General features: G+C 52.8%; 1 protein-coding gene across 6 annotated transcripts in view; it reads right to left on the bottom strand.

The window, feature by feature from the left end:
• Window positions 1-22,515, bottom strand: part of Arhgef10l (Rho guanine nucleotide exchange factor 10 like) — a 134,176-nt gene that overhangs the window by 93,737 nt on the left and 17,924 nt on the right. For 3 of the 6 annotated variants that reach the window (XM_085838758.1, XM_021159514.3, XM_021159515.2), the window contains exons 1-3: window positions 8,124-8,279; window positions 2,254-2,439; window positions 1,582-1,615 (exon numbers count right to left, since the gene is read on the bottom strand). In XM_085838758.1, the coding sequence (XP_085694884.1) occupies window positions 1,582-1,615; window positions 2,254-2,439; window positions 8,124-8,160 (257 nt within the window). In that variant the 5' untranslated portion in view covers window positions 8,161-8,279. The other 3 variants (XM_029475994.2, XM_021159512.3, XM_085838757.1) reach the window with 2 other exon arrangements.

The following is a 22,515-nucleotide window of genomic DNA, read 5'->3' as shown; positions in this document are numbered from 1 at the left end:
CTGAGATTGCTCACCCACCTCGAGTCATGCAGAAACCCTAAGTGTCCCGCCCACTCAGCATGAGCAGTGTGGATGAGGCCCAACCTCCCTTGCCAGGGCATCTATCCTGGAGACCTGGGGCCATCTGCCTGAGAACCAGCCTTCAACTCACCCAGGGAGACAAAGGGTTCCTCCCCCCTCCTCATATCAGGAGAGCCAGGATCTCAACTCAGGGTCCCAGATGCCATGAACTATCACCCCACCATCACAAACACACACACACACACACACACAGGAGTTCAGTCCCTTCAACTCACACGGCAGGCAGGAGAGAACCCATTCCTGCACATTGTCCCCTGGCCTCCATTTGTGGGCCATGACACACAAACCCATGGGCACAAACACACTTACATACTACGTAAATTAATATAATAAATTTAGGTAGCCACTCTAAGTACCACTGACTGTGAGTTGAGCTAAGTGGAGGAAAACAGAGTCCAGAAGGACTTTGGCTTCCATATGGCCCCAAAGTTAGTACTCGGATGGGTTAACACAGGCCCCAGGATTGCGGCCTTAGCCACCAAGGTGTCCTGTTTCCTGGGAGCTGCCAGGCACAAGGCGCAGAGAATCCCCAACAACAACCACAAAGTGAGAACAGAGCCAGGGCTGGTAGCTCACACCTGTAATGCTAGCATTGGGAAGCTGAGGCAGGAGGATTGCCATTAGTACAATGGAAACAAGATCCTGTCTCAACCAAAGAAAAAAAGAAACAAAAGAAGAATTCTTTTCAAACGGGGGCTAAGGATGTAACCCAGCAGAGTGTTGGCCTGGCATCCCAAAACCCCGGTTTTATTCCCCAGAACCAGGCGTGGTGGCATGTTGGCACATGCCTCTAATCTCAGAAGTAGAGGCAAGAGCGTCATGGTCATCGTCTGCTGCATCGTGAGTTCAAAGCCGCCCTGGGCTAGGTGAGAACTTGTCTGCCCCCTCCCACCAAAATAAAATAAAATAAAGACTAGCCAGCAAGATGGCTTAGCCGGTGAAGGTCTTTGTTGCCAAGTTCAATGAATCCCCCAGGACCTACATGATGGAAGGAGAGAACTGGCTCCTGCTAGCTAGCCTTTGACCTCGACGCACAAACCATGGCATGTGCACACATGCACTCGAACACTCAAACACACACACACGTGTGTGCTCACACACACAATAAATATAAAATTTTGTAATTTAAAAATATGAAAAAAAAAAGGACTGGTATCAGCAGAAGCAACCCCACAGCATCTTAGTTCCCAGGGGTAACTCCAGGGGAGCGAGTGAGTCTCCTCTCCCTTCCGTTTCAAGTCAGAACACAGGAAATCTGGGAGAGTCTGTGAGTCCACTAAGGCCACATGGGTAGGGAGAGGCCTGAATGTGGGTCTGGGACCAGGCAATGCAATGCACTCCCAGGCAAGGGAGAAAAAGAGGCCACCACAGCGAGCCTCGGGGCCAACGTCGTCTAGGCAAAGGGTCTTAACAAACAACAGTATTCTCTAGTCACTGTCCTACCCTGTCCCACGCCCCTGTTGGGCTCTACTCTTTTCCCAGTGGACAAAGCTCACTTACTCTGTCTGGGGTGGTGCAGCTGCTGGGTCCAGGTCTGTGGGAAGAGCAAAGAGAGAGAGCTTGTGAGGCAGAGGTTGTCCCCAGGAACTGAGCCTATTCCCACCCCCTGTTCCCCGCCCCTCGAAGGAACCAGGGTGCCTGTAGAATCCCTTGCCTTTCCTTGGCCACTCTCTAGTGAGTAAGCTCCCTACCTGCCCTGCCTGCCCCACACCGCCCCCATGGCCCAACCTCAGTCAGAACTAGCACCCTGTCTACCAGGCTTCCACCAGCTCTTGGAAGGGTTGCTATCTGCAAGAAGTTCCTGCTGATCCAGTCTCTGGTAAGATGACAGATCTGAGAGCCCAGCAGCTGGCATTTACCGACAACATGACTGGACCCTCCCACCCCTGGGGTGCTGGCTCACCATGCAGACAGATGGGTTCTTTGGAGCCATGGCTGGACGGTTACAAGAGCTTAGGGCCCTCGCAGAAACTCCAGCCAAGCGCAGAGTGCAAGCCAGATGTTGCAGGAATGCTAGGAATTCCTTTCCCAAGAGAAGCAGGATATAGTCTCTTCCCAGTGGCTCCCTTTCCTGCCTACTGGAGACCCTAGGAGCCTGAGATTCCCCACCAGTTCTGGGGGATTTGCCTGCAAACCCCACTTGCCTGGTGGAGACTCCCAGAGACAGCTCACCTGAGCCCGGGACAGTGTCAAAGCAGATCAGCGAGGGCTCTGTGTCCCTCTCAGGGGGGAGGCCAGGGACAACCAGGCCAGAGTTGGTGTCCTCCTCCTCATCACTGTCATCAAACTCAAAGGCTTCTCCGGAGTCCTCCTCCACCTCGGGGGCGGGGCCTAGAGCGCTGGGAGCCAGGGGATCTCCTGGAAGAGAGGAGGGGTTAGTGGGCTATGGGACAGGGTCTGAGGCTCACACTGTTCAAGCCAGAGGGTCTGATGTGTTCCCAAAGCATCCTGGGCCCTGGGGCGGGTCTCTGAGGAGAGGGCTCTGCGAACAGTCTCTCCTTTCAGCCTTTTGAGACTAGGCCCTGGCTGGCCTGGAGCTCAGAGATCGACCTGCCTCTGGTTCTCCAATGCTGGGATAAAAAGTGGGCGCCACCATGCCAAGCTGATTTCCCAGTCCTTTTAAATGCACGGGGAAGACACCTATTTCTGTCTGTTTCCATGTTAATGCTTTTTTGTGAAAGCAAGCAAGTTCTTTATTCCATATTTAGGTGTAAAACAGCCTGTTGGTAACACCGTGGGGTGAGGGGAAGGCCGACCACAACAAGGCACTGGGGCAGGGCTAGCTGGAGCTAGGTGTAAGACCTGAGTTCCTAACACAGAGGTCTCCAGTAGGGCCTCACTTCCTGCTCCTCCCCTCCTGGTTTGTTCTCTGGCCCCTTCCTCATTCTTCACAGCTCAGCTTGGAGGTATCGCTAAGCTCACTGACGAGGGGCCTCCCTCTGCTCCAGCCTCTCGCTTGGCTCGCCCTGGTCTTGCATGGCCAGCTCGGGCTTATTCTGTATGGCGTGTAATCTCTGCCAATTATGGATCCCAAATACCTTAGCAGACTGCGCCCTTTACTGTTAGGGCCTGATTGGGCCAGGCTGTGGCTCTGCAGTTTTCGTCTAACTACTGAAGGACTGGGGTTTCTGTCCATCGGGGTACACTCCTGACTCTGAGGGTCCTCCTGAGGCAGGGCTACCTAGCTGAGAGTGGAACCTCACCAATGCAAGTCACATGGCTCCCATTGGGTCCCTCCCCTGTACAATGGAAAAGAAAAGCAGAACTCCCTAGGGCTGGCTGCAGGGCTTCAAACATTCCTCAGCCTCAGCGTCATTGGCACAGAAAGGGACAGTACCACCATGGCTCCTTCCCATACACCATAGGGGCTCAGCAGCACCCCACTCTAGAACGGTAGCTCCCTACTGATATGATACCCCAAAGTGTATTCAAACATTGCCATATGTTAGCCCAGGGAGCAAGTCCCCACTAGTGAGGAATTTCTAGGAGACATGTTGTCCCCAGCACAGCATTGATTCCCTAAGGTCTGTAACTTGAGTGACAGACATGGAGCCTGCCTGAGACCCCCGAGGACGTGAGTGGTGGGGGAGAACAGGGCAGAGAGCAGAGTGGACGAGCTAGCAGATGGACACACGGACAAACGGGTGGCTACCTCCGGTTCCAATTCTCTCGCCCACCCAGAAGATTCCGCTGCTCCCCGTGGTGGCCAGGAGGTCCCCAGGCACGCCGCTCAGGGGTGCGTGTGGATGGGAGACTAGCTTTCCTGACTGTTGTGGTACCTGGCACCTGTCATCCCAGCACGGGAAGCTGAGGCAGGAGGACTGCAGATCTGAGGTCAGCCTGGGCTACAGAGTGAGATCCTGTCCAAGCAGTTGGGAGAGCTTACGGAAAACCTGCGCTTAGTTTCCAGCCCTTACATCACCACCTGTAACTCCAGCTCCCGGGGACCCAATGCCTCCTCCTGACCTCCAAAGACGCAGGCATAGGCACCCAAACTCACATACACGTGAAAATAATCTTTTTCAAAAAACAAAAAACAAAAACCCTCTGGGCCCAGAAAGATAACTTGGGAATGGTGAAGCCACCCATGGCCCAGTGGCGCCAGCCTGAAGATCGAGTCCCACAGTGGAGGCCACGTAAAAATGTAAGAAGACACCCAGCTCCACAAAGCTGTCCTCTGACCTCCACAGGCATGCTGTCATTCACACATACAATAATATGACATTTTAAACAAATGAATCACGGAGACAGAGTCAGGCAGATCTCCGAGTTCAAGGCCAGCCTGGTCTACAAGTGAGTTCAGGGGGAGGCAGGGCTACACAGAGAAACCATATCAACAAAAACAACAACAACAACAACAAAAAAAAAAAAACAGAAATGAATCACTTGCCTCAGACATCTAAAAATATATAATTACTACACAACGATGTCCATAAAACCGCATTTGGTGGTACAACTCCAAATACAATCCACTAGGCATCGGGTTGATGATTTCAGATATCTTAAGGATTTAAGTTGGCAAAATAAGATTGGGCACAATTTTTTAAAACATTTATTATGGGATTTTTTTTGTATATGTATGTATATATAGACAAAGTGCCAGGGCACTCTGGTGGGAGTCAGAGAACAACTTTTTTATTTTTCAAGACAGGGTTTCTCTGTGTAGCCCTGGCTGTCCTGGAACTCACTCTGTAAACCAGGCTGGCCTCAAACTCAGAAATCCACCTGCTTCTGCCTCCCAAGTGCTGGGATTAAAAGTGTGCGCCACCACTGCCCAGCAGAGAACAATTCTTGGTAATCATTTCTCTCCTTCTGCCATGTGGGTCCCGGGGAATCAAACTCAGGCCTTTCAACTTGGCAGCAATCACCATTACCCAGCAGCTAGGCCATCTTGCCAGCCCATAACATGCACAATTTTGAGCCTATTTTGACAATTGTGTCAACTATATATACAGTGTGTATATATGAGTCTGTGTACACGTGGGTGTGTGCGTGTGTGTGTGTGTGTGCGTGCGTGTGTGTATGTGTGTGTATGTGTGTGTGTGTGTGTGTATGTGTGTGTATGTGTGTGTGTGCGTGTGTGTGTGTATGTGCGTGTGTGTGCGTGTGTGCATGTGTGTGTGTACAGAACCTCCATCATCCCCCTTTTCTCTCTACTCCAGCCACACTGGTCTTCCTGCTGTTCAAAGCTCCTACCCCAGGACCTTTGCACAGGCCGCTCCAGGGCCTGAGATGTTCTTTTCTCACATAGCTTCCCTTGTTTCCACCTTCTCAGGCTCTTATCTGTCACTGTCAGTAGGGTTGCCATGGAGACCCTGTGACCTCCCCCCCTTCCCCTCCCCCATTTGATTTTTAGAGACAGGGTCTCATGTAGCACCAGCTGGTCGCAAATTCACTCTGTAGCCTAGAATGACCTTGAACTTCCTGATCCTCCTGCCTCCAGCACACTGTGGTGGGAGGGAGTGCTTGGATTAGAGACATTTGACACCGCACCCGGCTCTCAAAATAAAATTTCAATCCCAGAGTAAATGTCCACGCAGTCCCTGTCTGTTACTTGGGGAGTGTATGACACAGACCCATCCTGTTTCACGGATGCCTAGCGACTCAGTGTCTTCTGTCTGTCTCTCCCATGATTCCATGCATAGGTGTCACCAGTGACTAAGATCTTAAGGCCCCTGCTCAGCCCTGAGCATCGCTGTAGGGTGAGCATGGAGGCACCTGACCTCCACGATTGGCTTGGCTTCTGCTCTCAGGAATAGGGTCACAAGGCTCCTGGACTTCCAGGACTGCTTGAGGAAAGACAGGCTAACACGGAGGCCCCTGGTACATGGCTACACTCAGTGACCACCAGATATTTGCATGCCAATGGTGCCAGGCATACTGCTATCATTAATTACATCATGTTCTCCTGACTCCAGCATGATTATAACTATTAGTACAGCCGGATCAGAGTCCCATCTGTGTCTATGGCTAACATGAGCTGTCTCTTCCAACTCACAGGCCAGCCCAGGTCACGCTGACTGCCCCAGGGGTTGTCAAGAGCTCAGGTCACTTCTGCACCTCCTTCCTTCAAGAGTACCAACAGCCTCAGCTCTTCTCATTGGTGTCACCATGAATCCAAGCAGCTCCCAGCAGCCCTGAGCCAGTGATTGTGGGGAAGTTAAGACAGTGGCCTGAAGCCATGGCACACGCCTTTAATCCCAGCACTTGGGAGGCAGCAGCAGGCAGATTTCTGAGTTCGAGGCCAGCCTGGTCTACAGCGTGAGTTCCAGGACAGCCAGGGCTACACAGAGAAACCCTGTCTAGGAAAAAACAAAACAAAAAAAAAAAAAGACTTTGGCCTAAGGTGTCAGAGCTCACTGAGGACCATGTGGGGAAGAATGCACTAGTAGAGACAAGGCCATGCCCAAAGGGGAGCCAGCTAATGCTCACCAGGGCCTGGGAAAGGACCAGGCATGGGACTACTCTCAAAGAGCCAGAAGGATGAAGAAAACACGTGACATACGTGCTTGGAAGGGGAGTGGGTGCTGCCTGCTGGGGCAGCAGGAGTCAGTGACCAAAAGCAACACCACACACCACACCCCCAGCACACCACAGACATGAACCATGGGGTGGATCAGTATAGGTCCAGTATCTGAGGGCACCCCTTCCACAGGAACTGAAAACTAGACACAGACAAGGGACCAGTCCAACAGGTGACAAGAGAGCCAGGAGCCAGCTGTCAGTCAAAACCTCAGAAAAGAAGTTCTGGTCTGGGCTGCTTTCATTCTTACTTCCCAACCAGTCTCCTCGCAGGGTAGGAAAAAGAGAGCCGGGGGGGCCCCCGATAGCAGGAGCCAGAGGAATCAGAGGCCCCTGGCACAACAATAACAACAACAAAACCCTCTCCCCACTGGCTACCCTCCAGGACACCCCACACCTGCTCTTTATCAGAGGGAAGATCCAGTGACCCAGCCCAGAGTGACTGGAAGCCCAGCCCTCTCTCACCATCTGGACAAGTGGCATGATAGGTGCCAGTCACTCATGGCCTTGACAGACACACCCAGTCCTCAAGAGAGCCAACCTAAGTGAGTCTAGGAAGCAGAAACCCTGAGAGCCACCATTGCGGTTAGAAACCAATCCTCTGGGAAGCTCACCACGGTGGGACCGAAAAACTAGTAGGTTCCTCATACTTCACAAAGGAACGTTCTGGAGGGAAAGAGCCTCATCTTCTGGCCCCACCAGGGCTTAGACACTCAGGGAGGATTCACGAAGGCTATCCACACACCCTTGGATGACGAACACGCCTGTTCACTGAACACCGGTTGCCACACACAGTTCTGTATGTATGTTTAAACCTCAAAACGGTACTGAAGAGGGCGTTATGATCCTATGTTTATGGACACGGACACTGAGCTGTAGAGACACCATGTCCCGTAACAACGCTCACAGTGTAAGTGGCAGGCAGGGTCAGGATCTGAACTCAGTGACTGGGTTGGGAGCCAAGGGGCCACTGCTGTAGCAGATTTATACACAGGGTCGAGAAGAGGTAGGGGGAGACAAGAGGGCAGGAAGCTGGGCTTGTGGGTAAAATAGCCATGGTCATGTCCATGGGACAGGGTCCAGATGCCACCCTGCGGTAGCTGGGGCCCCACTGAAGGGGGTGCCAAGTAAAACACAGGAAGCTGGGTTAAATTCCAGGTCAACAAGTGGTTTTGTTGGGTAAATATTTCTTTTTCTTTTCTTCTTAAAACAGTCAAGCCTGGGATACCTCTAAGATCCAACCTTATGGTCAGACCCTTCCCCCTCAATCCCAATTGGCACCTTCAACTGACCCGCTTGAACCCCAAGTGCCCCTCAATCCCAGTCCCCAAACTGTCCATCCCTGCAGGTGATCTTAGGCAACAGGTAAACCATCAGAAGATGGCTGGTGTTTACTGGAGAGACACGACTCCATTCTGTGGACAGGGAACCTGAGGCAGATAGAGACAGTGCGCATAGCCAGCAGAACTCAACCTACCCCCAGACCTCAGCCTTGTCACCGGGGCCCTGGGATACAGTACCTATGGCAGGCTGTGGAGGAGGGTTCGAGGAAGCCATCAGACAGGGTCCAGCTCAGTCTACCACCGTCCCTGCTGCTCACCTGTGAAAAGAAGGCCAGAGACGGTCAGATAACCTGAGGGAGGGGCAGCAAATGAGCCGTGCTCCGGCCTGGCCTCACGCACGTTCTTCCCGGCAGCCCCAGAAAGGGCCTGGCCTCCATCCGGTATAAATCATTAACTTATAGAAAAACTGCCAACTGCATGGCAGAAATCCCCATCTTCCCAGAAGTCACTGCAGCCACAACCTGCCTTAGCCTACTGTCAAGGGGCTGGTCCTTAGGAGCCTGTGGGCCAGCCAAGAAGATCTGTCCCATGTCCTCTAGCCCAGGGTCTGGGGTCACACTTGAAAAGCTGAGTCCTCAGGCTCTTGAAACCATAATGCCCTGGATTGGACAGTCACAAATACAGGGACACTTCCTCCTCATGGTGTCCCCAACACCACAGGCTGGCTCCTGTGGCTCTGACTTCTCACCAGGCCTCTCCTGTGCCCATGACAACAGGCACCCTCTCTCATGTTGCTCACTGTCCTGCCCTATGGGGTTGGCCAGCTGGCAAGCAGCCACGGCCTAGGTACACAGTTATAGGAAGCAAAGGCTACAGAGAGGCGGTTGGCACAGGACAGGGACAGAATCCCAGGTGATACAGGTCACTCCTGTCCCTTACACACAGAGCAAGGCGGGCCAAGGGGGATGGGCTCTCCAGGCTCTGGAGCAAACTTGCCAGATGTCCCTGACAGAGCAGGGAGAGGTGCCCTGTGCCTCTGATCTGGTAGCTGCCCTTCTAGACCTCCCTCCAGGGAGGGAATCAGGCCTGAAGAAAGAGCGGAGAGCTCTGTCGTCGAGCCTGACCATGTCACCAGCTGGCTGTGGACCTGTTTTCCTTTTGTTTTCACCAACTAAAAATAGCTTTTATTTTTACTAACTGAGCAAATAAAAATGGAATGTGCACGAGTGACAGAAAAAGATTGTGGCGGGGACATTCATGGAGCTTGTGCGGCTCTGGAGGTCACCCCAAGCCTGTCACAAGCGCTTGTATAGACTGGCATGTCATAATATGAAAACGAGGTCCAGAGTATGCCTGAAACTTGCCTAAGATCACACAGCTAGAAAGAGGCAGGATTCGAACCAAAGACAGACATTATTTGTGCTCCTTAAGGAACCATTCTGGGGCTGGAGCGATGGCTCAGTGGTTAAGAGCACCAGCTGCTCTTACAAAGAACTCAGGGTTGATTGCCAGAATCCACACACGCGGCTCACAGCTGTCTAGAATTCCAGTTCCAGGGGATCTGATGCCCTCTTCTGGCCCCTGTGGGCACCAGGCACACAAAAGCACAAGCATGCATGCTTTCACGCTTGTATAAGGACATGCAAGTAAGCAAGCACACTCATGCACGCACACACACACACACACACAAATTAAACACACACAGAGGCGGAGGCAGGAGGCAGGAGGCAGGAGGCAGGAGGCAGGAGGCAGGAGGCAGGAGGCAGGAGGCAGGAGGCAGGAGGCAGGAGGCAGGAGGCAGGAGGCAGGAGGCAGGAGGCAGGAGGCAGGAGGCAGATCTCTGAGTTTGAAGCCAGCGCTGGTCTACAGAGCAAGTTCTAGGACATTAAGGGCTACACAGAGAAACCCTGTCTCAAAAAATAAAAGTGTTTCTCTAACAACATATTCACTAGCCGTCAACTTGTTCAGTTGTCCCCTCCCCCCATTCATGATACCATCTTCTATTTCAGCCACCCCAAAGAGCGTGTCACCATGGCTCTCCTCTTGTCTCCTTGACCACAGGCTAATGCTCTGCCATGCTCCCACATGACTTGGGGTACTGGGCATCTCATCCTAGGGCAGTGAGCCATCTCCCTCCTCTCCCCTAGAGGGAGCAGAATGCCATGAAGGACCCTGAGGGTCAAAGTCAGGGGGTTGCCACAAATATTCCACCTCCTTGCTGCTCTTTATCATTAATGTTTTATGCTGACTGGGGTCTTCACTGACAGCCCTGTTTCCAAAGCTTACACACAGCTAGGCACTGTCTGGGGATGTCAGGTGACCCCGGGGATCGTGAAGCATAGTCCTTCAAACCCAGGGACTGCTGACCACCGCAGCCTGTTCACACAGAAGCACACGGACCTCTGTGCTGTTACTGTTTGGGTTTTGGGTTTGTTTAATTCTTTTTAAAAAAAAATATTTATTTTATGTATATGTGTACACTGTCACTGTCTTCAGACACACCTGAAAGGGGCATCAGATCTCATGACAGATGGTTGTGAGCCACCATGTGGTTGCTGGGAATTGAACTCAGAACCTCTGGAAGAGCAGTCAGTGTTCTTTACCACTGAGCCACCCCTCCAGCCCCTTTTTTTTTTTTTTTTTGGTTTTTCGAGACAGGGTTTCTCTGTGTAGCCCTGGCTGTCCTGGAACTCACTTTGTAGACCAGGCTGGCCTCGAACTCAGAAATCCGCCTGCCTCTGCCTCCCGAGTGCTGGGATTAAAGGCGTGCGCCACCACGCCCGGCTAAGCCCCTTTTTGTTTAATTCTTGTTGACTTCAGAACGGTGCACATAGAAATGGGATTTTATTTGCTTTCTGGCACTGGGTTAGAACCCAGAGGCTTGTGTGTGTCAACTTCACCTTAAACATATTATCTTTAATTATGTGTGTGAATATGTATGTGCATATGTGTATATTTGTGTGCCCAGCAATCCTCTTGTCTCTACCCTCCCACCCCACCCCACCTCACTGCTCTACCCACCCACACACACAGAGCTAAAGTTATAGGCATGGTTGTGGTCACATCTAGCTTCTTGCATGCTGGGGATTTGAACTCAGGTCCTTGTGATCACACAGCAAGCACTCTGACACACTGGACCATTTCCTAGCCCGACCTCCCTTCTCCAGCAGCACATAGCAGCGTTGTCCTTGCCTTAGACAATACCACAATTCACTCTCAAGCCATCAGGCCTTGGCTATATAGGCAGAGGCTGCCCTGGTCCCTTGATGTTTTGAATATGACAGCAGTGGGTATTCGGCTTCCCTGCCCCACCCCCACCTGGGCCTTCCGGAGGTGAATTCACAAACCATCAGGGTTCACCCCTAAAACAACAAGTCGACAAAGATAAATGATCGGGAAAGGGGTGATGTTACCCCATTTGCAAACTGAAGCTGTCCTGCAGGGCTCCTTCCAGGGGGCTCAAGCCCTCCGGATCTTCCTCAGGAGTGAGCGCTAGGACCCAAAGGCAAGAAAACAAATGCCCATTGCAAGAAGGAAAAATGGAGGCACCATCACCCAGCCTCGCAAAGATGGCGTGATAACAATGACATTCAGAGCCCTTCCCCGCCAGGCTGAGAAGTCCCATGCCCTCCCTCCCCTGCTCTTCCTTCAGAGCCTAAGGTTTCTCTGAGACAAGAAAGCATGCGACAGTACTTACGGAACAAGAAACTTCCTCCATGTTTGCCATCTATGCTCACTTCACCCCATCATTTAGAGAGAAGGAAACTGAGGCCAGAGACGTTAAGGGTTTGCCCCAGGTCACAACACACAACCGAGGTGGGCAGCTGACAGAGCAGGACACAGCCCAGGGCTCTGATCCCAGGGACTGTGCTCAACACTCTAGCTACACTGCTCCCCTGGACTTAAGAGTTGGACTTTGGAGGCACGGGATCCAGGCTAAAAGGCAGGTAGAGCTGGAGCCTCCTCCGAGCAAGGACATATGCTAGTGAGCCATATTCACACTCACGGGCTTGTGGCTGCCACTCTGCACAAAGCTACTAGTTTCTGAAGGATGTGGGGAAGTGAGGGGATGGGCTCAAAGCTACCCACGGTGCCTCTACAGGCCCCCGTGGGCAACAAGAAATACAGAGGACACAGAAACAACTTCCAAAGGGGACTCAGGGACAATGCTCTCTGCCAGTAAGTCTTCTATTTGCTAAGACATAAAACACGGGCTGTGACGACCAGTTTGTTTTGGAGTTGGGGCCCAGGCTAGAGTCCCATGCGACCACTGCCCAGTCCTGGTGTCTGCATCTAGAGATGATGATCTAGGACGTCGATCCTCTGTATTTTCCTGAGCTATACAGGCTCTGGAAGCTTCCGAGGTGGGAGCTGGAGCCCAGATGATTGTGCTGTGAGACAGGGCCAAGCTAGGCTTTCCCTGTGGCCAGATCTCTTGAAGGGGAACACATAGCATCTTAAAGTAGCTAGGCAAGGACAGAGGTCAGCCATTCCAGAACCTTTCTACATTTCTATCCCTCTCTTCTTTTTCTCCTCCTCCTCCTCCTCCTATACCTCCTCCTCCTCCTATACCTCTTCCTCCTCTTCCTTCTTCTTCTTCTTCTTCTTCTTCTTCTTCTTCTTCTTCTTCTTCTTCTTCTTCTTCTTCTTCTTCTTCTTCTTCTCTTCTCCTCCTCCTTCTTTTTGATTTTTTTGCTTGGTGGTTTGTTTAGAGACAAGGTCTCATATAGCTAGACCAGGCTAGCCCTCAAGCTGTGTAGCTGAGGCTGACTCGGAGCTTCTGATCCTTCCGTACTCACCTCCCGAGGGCTGGGATCATAGATGTGCACTGTAATGACCAGTTTATGCGATGCTGAAGGCTGAGCTCAGGGCTTTGTGCAAGTCTGGCAAGCACTGTGTACCGAGCCCTGTCCTCAGCACCCCTGGCTATATTTTGCAAGTGCAGGGCCAGGAGGGCAGAGCCAGAATAAAACCGTGATGGGCCAGTGAATACGGCGGGGAGTTCTTCCTCCCCTCAGCCCCTGTGCAGTGAGCACTGGGGAGGGAAAGACAAAGAAGCCGGGTGGTGGTGTTGCACACCTTTAATCCCAGAACTAAGGAGGAAGAGGGAGGTAGATCTGTGAGTTCAAGGCCAGCCTGGTCTACAGAGCGAGTTCTAGGACAGCCAGGGCTACACAGAGAAACCCTGTCTCAAAAAAGCAAAAGAGAGGGGGCTGGTGAGATGGCTCAGTGGGTAAGAGCACCCGACTGCTCTTCCAAAGGTCCAGAGTTCAAATCCCAGCAACCACATGGTGGCTCACAACCATCTTGTAACGAGATCTGACTCCCTCTTCTGGAGTGTCTGAAGACAGCTACAGTATACTTACATATAATAAATAAATAAATCTTTAAAAAAAAAAAAGCAAAAGAGAAAAAGAAAGAGAGAGGGCGGGGAAGGAAAGAAAAGAAAAGAGAAAAGAAAAGAAAAAGCAGCCACACAGTGAAAACTATCCACACTTTCTTTCTGACACTAAGGTTGGAACCCAGGCTCAGGACCACAGAGCACACCCTCAGCCAATCTACTGCCATTTTCTTCTTGTTATTACTTAAGACGGAATCTTATGTAGCCCAGGTTGGCCTCAAATTTACTATGTAGCTTAGGATGACCTTAAAATTCCAATCCTCCTACATCTACCTGCCAAGACCCTCAGCACATCCTCAGAATTAGAAATGGACTCCAAGGTGGCACTGCTGCCAACCAGGTGTGGAAACCAAGTCCAAGGAAAGGGACGGACCTTCCCCCGTGGGCACAGCATAAGCCAGGCAGTGACTGTAAAGGCCATGGCTCAAAGTAGAAATCTGAATCTAGGCATTCCTGAGCATAAATCCCAGTTCTGGCCGTGCCACCCAAAGCAGGGAACACCTGCCCGGAGCAGAAAGAAGTCCTGAGCTAAGTAAGAAGAAGAATTGGACAAGGGACAGCCCAGCCCCATAGCCAGCGTGGCCACCGTTAAAATCGAAACACTGACCACGTGACATTCTGGTTGTATGATTATATATTTGCTCCTCTTGCAGACATCTTTTAAAAAATAAGACTGACAGGCAGGTGGACCCCAGAGCTGCTCCTTTTCATACCACACTGTTATTTGGGGTGACCCGCAAGCAGAAAGCCTGGGCTCGGGGGTGAGGGGAGCATGTAGGCCTATGGTGTATAGGCCGTGTGGAGTTCAGTGACCAGACCCCAGAGAGGAAGCATCCAGCAGCCTCACAGCGGCTCACTTGACATGTCTTCCCTCCCAGCTAGTAACTCAGTCAGCTGGCCTGTGGGTTTCCCTGGGCTTTCCCCTCCCTCTGGATTTGAACCCTAAATACAGGTTGGTGGTGGTAGTGGCAGGTCTCACGAGTTACACTCAGTTCCTAGGCACTGGCCTATATGTGAGTAACTCTCTGAGCGGTTCTCATCCCACTTCCTCCCTCGTGAACCCCAGAAAACACTCCCTGGGGGACTCAGACTTCAGGAAGGACTGGGAGTGAAGCCAGACACTGACAACAGTGGAGGGGGGTCCTGGGGAGAGGAGGGAGCAGAGTCCAGCTGCACTGTCTGCACCAGACAGCTTCTGGCCATCCTTGAATGACACAGGAAGCAGGCTGTGGCCCAGCCACCAGGCTGAGGAACTCCAGCCTCTGAGGCAGCAAGCTGTCTGGCTTCTGGATGCCAGAAAAACAAACAAACAACAAAGCCAGTGGAGGTGGAGACCGGAGGGGCAGGTAGCAAGGAGCTAGGCCTGGGGCCACTGTCCTCAAGTGTCTCTAGCTTCCAGCTCTCATCAGATAGGTACTTGGCTAACTGGTCTCCTGCCTCAGGAACCCCAATGACTCTCCCACAGCTTGACAACGCTGGTCAGCTGCTTCCTCATCCAGGCCCTAAGCAAAGCCCTCCCATATTAGCCCTTACCTGTCCCCTCCTGTCTCAGGTCTCAGTGGCTCTTGGCCTGTCCTGGAATTTCACTGCCCGTGACAGCGGGGACCCGATTCAGACCTCTGGGCCTTGGTTCAGATGGTTTGTTCTCTCCAGATGGAATCCTCTCTCAATCGGCAAACTCCTACTAAACCTTCAAAACCCCACTCCCACTTTCTCCATTGAGACCCTTCCCTTGATTCACCTCACATAGTAGCTTCTGGGCCCTGGCTGCAGAGCTTTCTAAAAAAGACACATGGAGGTTCTGACTTGGGGTGTGGCTACTCCTAAGCCAGCCAAGAGGTTATTTTCGAAACAGCACAGGACACACACAAGGTTGGTGACACAGCCCCTATTACAGGGGTCTTGCTCACTAGACCAGAAGCTCTGGGACACACTGGCTGCACTTCATCTCCAGGAATGGTGGTCAGAGTGTGGCCTAGAGCAAGTGCCTAACAGCTGCCCAACTAAATACAGAGCATGTCCCCGCTTGGGGGTAAGGGCACAGAGCTGGGGCAACTGTAGGGACAGGCTTCAGGTAGAGGGAAGGGAAGCATGCACTAAAATCCCTTCACAGGGGCTCTGCTCCAAGGGTTCCATGCAGGAAATGGGGCTGAGTCCCAGCCGGGAGGGGGCACCAGGGCTACCTTGCGAAGTCCAGCCCTTGGAATTCCTCTGCACCAAGGGCCACCTGGTGGAGAGTCCACGCAGGGATGGCTCACAAAGAAACTGAGCAGAGAGCAATCAAGAGGCACTTGAGTGATCACGGTGTGGACCTGGCCTCAGCGTAAGAGGATTGGGATAGCACTGGGGGGGGTGGGGGGAGTGGGGGGGGACACTTCAGTTCTTCGTAAATGCCCTAACGGGGAGATTATATTTCACAAGTGGCTCTTACAGCTCAGGACCAGCCAAGGGGCAGATAGGAAGCCAATCCCAAAGTCGCCAGTCGCTATTTGAATTCCTTCCTTCCCAGAAGAACCAGAGACTGAGAGAAGCAAGGGACGTCCCTGAGGTCTTCAGGCCACTGAGCTTGGAGGCACTGGAAGAGAAGGCAGGGCTGTCCCTCAGCTGCTGCCTCTGGAGGAAGGGACATGCTGGGGATAGAGAGAGAGCTCCAGGCGGAAGAGTAAACCAAAGAGACAGCGGAGGGCCCTGGCTCCTCCCTCCCCTCTGAGCCTACAAACACTGAGCCTCTAGACATTGGGTCATTCAGGTCCTTGTCTCTTCTTAACTTCCTTTCTTTGCAGGGAACAGGGAGGGAGTCTCTCCTCCCTGGGGTGGGCGAGGCTTGGTCAATGGAGGCTACCTAGGAACAAAGGATCCCTTGTCCCCAGCTCAGGGTAGGTGCCCGTCCCACCCCAAATGATCTCCTAGGCCAGCCCCTGGTCAATGAAGGAAGGGTGAGGGGCACCGCCCCCTGGGCCTCTGTGGGAAGGAGCCACCTCACAGGCAGGCCAGAGGGGACTCTGGGGTCTGTTGCCCTGGAAACCAGAGCCCTTTGGAGAAGCTGCTGGCTGGAGAAGAAGCTGGCTGTCACCAGACTCAGACTCCCTCCCCCTCCCAGTCCCAGACACATTAACCCTGCTGTCCCCAGGGTCCAGCCAGGCTGGAGTGCATATGAAAGCCTCCTCCAGTCCAGCAGCTATACTGTTCCAGCTTCTTCTCTGGGGATCCTGGACTCCCAGCCATATCCCAAATTGTGACCGAGAGAGCAGAGATGAGTGATCTTGAGACATAGGCTTGTCCCCATCACTGCCTTGGGCCAAGTCAGCTTCCCTACCTGGAAAAGGAAGCCACTTTCCAGGGGACAAGTGCCAGGCTAAGAGGGAGTTTTGCCACCCTTATTTCTGAGAGCAGGAAAGTCGTGGCATAATGAAGTGACTGAGCTAGCATCACTGGGAGCTTGAGATGGGGACAATGGTCCAGACAGGCAGGGGAAGGGTGGTGGGCTAGAGCCAAGGGATCAGCGGAGGGCATCTTAAGGGGACTCTGGGATACGGCGGGAGATGCACAGACACAAGTCCCACGACATCCAGCCCCAAATGTCAGAAGCTTCCAGAGTCCATGTGTGGCCTCAACACTGAGACAAGGTCACAACGTTGGCCATGTCCCTAGGACTCCAATTCACATGCCCTGACCTCCACAGGGTTAATCTCACCCCTCTTCCCTCGCACCCCAAATCTCTCACCCCTATACCATTCAGTAAGCACTTTCATGAGCACAGTGCCCACTTCCTGCCAACCTAGCTGCCAGAGGAACCCAGGTACCAGTCCTCAGGTGGCAGGCACTGGGTGCAGGTACAGGCCCTACATCATGGTAGGACTGACCCTGCCCATTCTGACAGGTGGGTCTCTGGATGGGATAGATGGCTATTGCAACCCACCTCCAGGAAGATGCCGTGTGGAGCGCTCTGGGACAGAGCATCCTTGGAGCTCACTGTGTCCAAGCTGAGCTAACTCCCCTGCGTGAGTAAAGTGGGTGCTGCGTGTACGCTGAGCACCTGAGGCTCCCAGGGATGGGGTGAGGGATGAACTTGGCCTGGGACCTGACCAGATCTCACCAAGGGATCTCACACTAAGAGGCCACACGGCTGCAGGCTCAGCACACACTCAGGTGGGCGCTAAGCTGCACACCATCACCTCCCTCCATGCCCACAGAGCTTCCCACCATAGTCCAATGGCGCCCTACCCAGCAGGGCAGCAAGGGCTACAGTGTGACCTAGTACAAGGTAACCCTCTCTGAGGCCCCTCCCTGTGACCTCCAGTCCTCCAGGTCAGGCGGATCACGCAGAGATGTCTGCAGGCTAAGAATTCAGGTCGGGAATGTGCTAGGGTTCAGTAGGTGACAGTGCTGGCCCTGCAGGCTCGACAGCCTCCAGTCAGTCCCTGGAAGGCACACAGTGCAATGCAGCATCACACCCCTGTGATCGCAGCAAGACAGAGGCAGGCACAGGAGAAGCGCACAGAAGCCAATGGACCAGTTATGCTGCGGTGTGCAGAGCTACCGCAGGTAGAAAAGACCCTGTCTCAGCAAGGTAGAAGGAGAAAAGTGAGCTCCTAAAGTTGTCCTCTGATCTTAAACACACCACACATCACACATACACACAATTACACACACAACACCACATATACACCATACACACCACACACATATACCATACCACACATACCATACATACACCACACACATACACATACACACATACACACACACACACACACATACACACACACCACACAATCATACACATACATACCACATACACCACACACATATCACATACACCATACACACACCATATACACACCACATATAACACAATCACACCACACCTCATACACACATATTACACACATACCATACACACCACAACACACACACACTCACACACGAATGAAACCCTGAGGGCCTATTCAGCAGGAGCACCTGCCTGGCCTGTCACTGCCTTCACAGCATGTGACAATGCATGTTGATGGGCAGTGTGTGACACCAGATTGAGGTAAAACTTGAGGTGCCGAAGGAAGACTGAGTAGTCTGGAGCAGAGCCTCTCCCTGGGTCAATGCTGAGGTCAGCAGCATACATCTTAGCTCACCTTCACGGCTATGTGACTGCCCACCTTAAAAACACAGAGACATGCCAGACAGGGTGATTCGAGCCTGTAACCCAGCACTTAGGAGGCAGGGACAGGGTCACCATAAATCGAAAGCTTGACCGGTATACCTTGAAAGTTACAGGCCAGCCAGGGCTACTTATCAGACCTTGTCTTGTCTTGTCTTGTTTTGTTTCATTTTATTTGTTTTTTTTGAGACAGGGTTTCTCTGTGTAGTCCTGGCTGTTCTGGAACTCACTCTGTAGAACAGGCTGACCCACAACACAGAGTTCTGTCTGCCTCTGCCTCCCCTAGTGCTGGGATCAAAGGTGTGCGCCACCTCCACCCAGCTCAGACCTCCTCTTTAAACAAGGCTGAAGCTGTAACTCAACGAGTCGGGTACCTTGATGAGCTTGTGCAAAGCCCTGGTCCAACTCTCAGCACCACATAAAACCTGGCACGGTGACACATGCCTGTCTCAGCTCTCTGGAAGGTGCAGGATAGAAGATCAAAAGTGCACCGGGCATGGTGGCAGACACCTTCAATCCCAGCACTTGGGACACAGAGGCAGGTGGATCTCTATGAGTTCAAGGACAGTCTGGTCTACAGAGTGAGTTCCAGGCCAGCTGGGACTACAAAGAAAAAACTGTCTCTACAAACAAAAAAAGAAAGAAAGAAAGAAAGAAAGAAAGAAAGAAAGAAAGAAAGGAAGGAAGGAAGGAAGGAAGGAAGGAAGGAAGGAAGGAAGGAAGAAAAGATCAGAAATTCGAGTTTACTTTTGGATACACGACAAGTCTAAGACTAGCCTGGGCTACATGAGACCCTGCCCCTGGGAGAGATGGAGAGAGGAAGGAAAGAAAAGAAGGGAGGAAGAAAAGAAAAAGAGGAGGAGGAAGAGGAGGAGAGAAAAAAGATTTCCCTCACCCTGTATCTCCTCTACCTGTCACCCCATTCCTTCATGCACATCTACAAAAGGCTCCTAAGAAGCAAGGCTGTGTCCAGCTCTCCTGTTCTCTCCTACAAGAAATTACCTCAGTTCACCACCCCTGAGCGGGTGGATCCTGAGGTCACCAGAGGCTCATTCCACACACCCGCGGCTCCCTTCCTCTTCTGCCTCAGCTGCTCTCATCCACCTTTCCTGCCTCCACCCCTAATTCCCACCTCAAGCCTGGATCCCAGGCTCTGTCTCAGACCAGACAGTCTCCCCCTGCCCTCTGCTCCAGTGATCTCACCCACTCTATGGCTCCCCACCCCACCCGCTGCTGTCTCCACACTGATGGCCCTGGCCTGACCTTCTCTTGCACATCAGCTCCTTGCCTGCTGTCTGCTCAGCACCCTGACTCCGTTGTCCTTGGAGTCTCAATTTCTGAGTCCATGGCAGACGGTGGCCCAGCCCTCCTGATGGCTGGCCACCTGCTCCTCCCTGCGGGCCATCTCACTTGATCTCACAATAGCTCTGCTCCCAGCAGTGCCTGGGGTAATTCCTACCCCACCACACACACACACACACGCACACGCACACACACACATACACACACACACACACACACACACACGCCTATCTATCCACAACCTTGCCGTCTTTCATTTAGGCATGCCAGGGCCTGAGCGCGTCTCACCAGCTGGTTCAAACCATGAGCATCACTAACCTGAACTATTATTACAACCTCATGGGTCTCCTACCCCCTCCTCCCTGTACTTCTGTGGTGAACACAGGAGCCATATGAATCCTCTGCTTGGGACCTTCACAAGCTCCTACCTCATCTTGGCCCACGAAGCCCTCATGACCTCCCTGCTTCCGCCCCCATCTCTCCCTGAGAGCTCACCCCACTCAAATCACGGCCACCAGGAAGTGCCCTCATCTGCATGCATGCACCTCCCTCTGTCTAGAATGTTCTTCCTACACACATCCACATGGCTGTCTCCCTTTCTATCAGGGCTCTGCTCCAAGCTCCTCCTGTGAGAGTGACCTGCACAGGACTCCCAATGTGGCCCTCATGCTGTCTGCAGCCCAGCCCCCCTGCCTTCCTCCACAGTATTCAGTACTTCCTGACAGCTTTGCTGTGGATTTTAGGCCTCTTCCTCCTCACAGAGACCAGAGACGGGCATTGGATCCCCTGGAACAGGAGGTATAGGTGGTGAGAAACCAAATGTGTGTACTGGGAACTGAATCCGGGTCCTCTGCAAAACACAGCAAGCACTCTTAACTGCCGAGCCATCTCCCTGGCCCCTCGTTTGCTTTTTTGAGATGGGGTCTCATGTAGCCCAGGCTGGCCTCAAACTTGTTACATAGCCCAGGATGACCTTAAATTTGCTAATCCCCCTGCCTCTACCTCCCAAATGCTGAGATTACAGGGTTGGGCTCCCATGTGTGGTTTATGAGTCCTGGGGATCGAATCCGGGCCTCTGTGCATGCCAGGTGAGCGGTCTGCCTCCTGAGCTACAGCCTCACACCCTTAGGTGTCTGCCCCATCCCTTCCCCCTTCCTAGCCAGTGATCACCACAGAGGCGGGCATGATGGCTGTATAAACACTACCCACAGCCCTGGGAGCGCAGCCCGGCACTCAGAGAAGCTAGGGGGACCTAGTGAGTCAGGGGTGAAGGAAAACTCCAGAAAGACATTGTCTTTCTGCAGGAGCTGACTGGCTGATGCAGGCCTGTGGAGGTTGGAATGTTACCAGTCCAGAAACTGATTATCTAATCTTGGGCTAAGTTCTGGCCCTCCAGAGATGCCATTTCTTGGCCCCCTAAGATAAAAACTTTTTTTGCCATCTATTAATTCAGCAGGTGACTACCTCTCCCCAATCGGAACCCTAAGTGTGTCGCCAGAGAGCCTCTTGGGCCTGAAGAGTAGTTCTCCCTCCCCTCACCTTGCTGTACCCGCTCTCTAATGGGCCCACCAAGATGCTTTCAACTCGCCTTGATTTGTGACCTTCGTTTGTTGTTCTGTAGAGCTACAAAAACTTCCTAAAACTGCTTCCATGTTGGAACGTACACTGTGTGGAAACTTAAAAAAAAAAAATCTGTGTTCTCAGGCTATGGTCACTCAAAATGGCTCCAGAGTAAACCCTCTCTTATTCCCTTTATGATGAAAGCTGTGGTTTTCTGCATCAACTGAAGGAAGGAGGGAGGGAGGGAGGGAGGGACGGAGAGAGACAGAGGGAGGGATGGAGGGGAGGTTTCCTTGCCCCCAGGCAGTTTCCTGGGGAAGAAGGTAAACACAGCACCCACTCTTAGAGTAGGCCTCCTCCTCTTACCTCAGCCTGCACCCGCATACTTCATCTGAGAGAACCTGCTGATACCCTCACCATGCCCTAGGCTGCGCGAGAGGCAAGGCACCCCCCAAACCAGTGTGGAACGAGATCTCAGTCCCTCTCCAGGGACTGGTCAGGAGAAATGGGTGGGGCAGGGCTGAGAAGGACTTGGGCTATTTTTAAAAACTTCTCCCAAAATACCACATTCTTCCTTGGATGAGTCAGAAGCACGTGGCCCAGTGAGGAGGCCGGGACCCTGGACCGCTATGGTGGCCACCGTCAGTTCTGTGGGCAGCAAGTGGGGACTGGGATGTTCATTCGGCTTTCCAGGGAAGAGACGAGGCTGGACGTGGAGAGCGGAAGGCGCTCTGAGAGCCACCCCTGCTCTAGTCTGTCACGGATTCTTCCTCTCTGACCTCAGGGAGCGAGCGCTCGGCAGGAAAGTGTCTGTAAAACTCAGCTAAAAACAGCTTGGCTCACCCATCCATGGTGGGGGCAAGCTGGGCAGCAGAGTCTGCGCCTCCAGATAAACACAAGGTCAAGCCCAAGGCACTCGGAGGACCTGGGGCCACCTAGCCTAGGAGAGCCCTGGCTGAACTCTCAGAGAGATCAAGCTGTGCCCTGTGTGGGGCGCTGTCCCTTCCCAGGGAGCTCAGAGTGGCCTTCAGCTGCTCTCAGCACCTCTGGAGCGAGGCGGGGGAGGCTCATATACTCTGACCCTGCCCCAAGCCAGACTCTGCCTGGCACCACCATTCCACAGAGGAAACTGAGGCTCAGAGCCGCCCACAGTCAAGTTTAATCAGAGCGAATCCATAGCTGAGCCCCAAGGCTGTCTGTTCCCAGTGTCC

Source organism: Mus caroli, unplaced genomic scaffold, assembly GCF_978045245.1.
Source record: "Mus caroli unplaced genomic scaffold, Mus_caroli_1 scaffold_6, whole genome shotgun sequence".
NCBI lineage: Eukaryota > Metazoa > Chordata > Mammalia > Rodentia > Muridae > Mus > Mus caroli.
The sequence above is the reverse complement of the archived record's forward strand: the minus strand, read 5'-3'. Positions and strand labels throughout refer to the sequence as shown.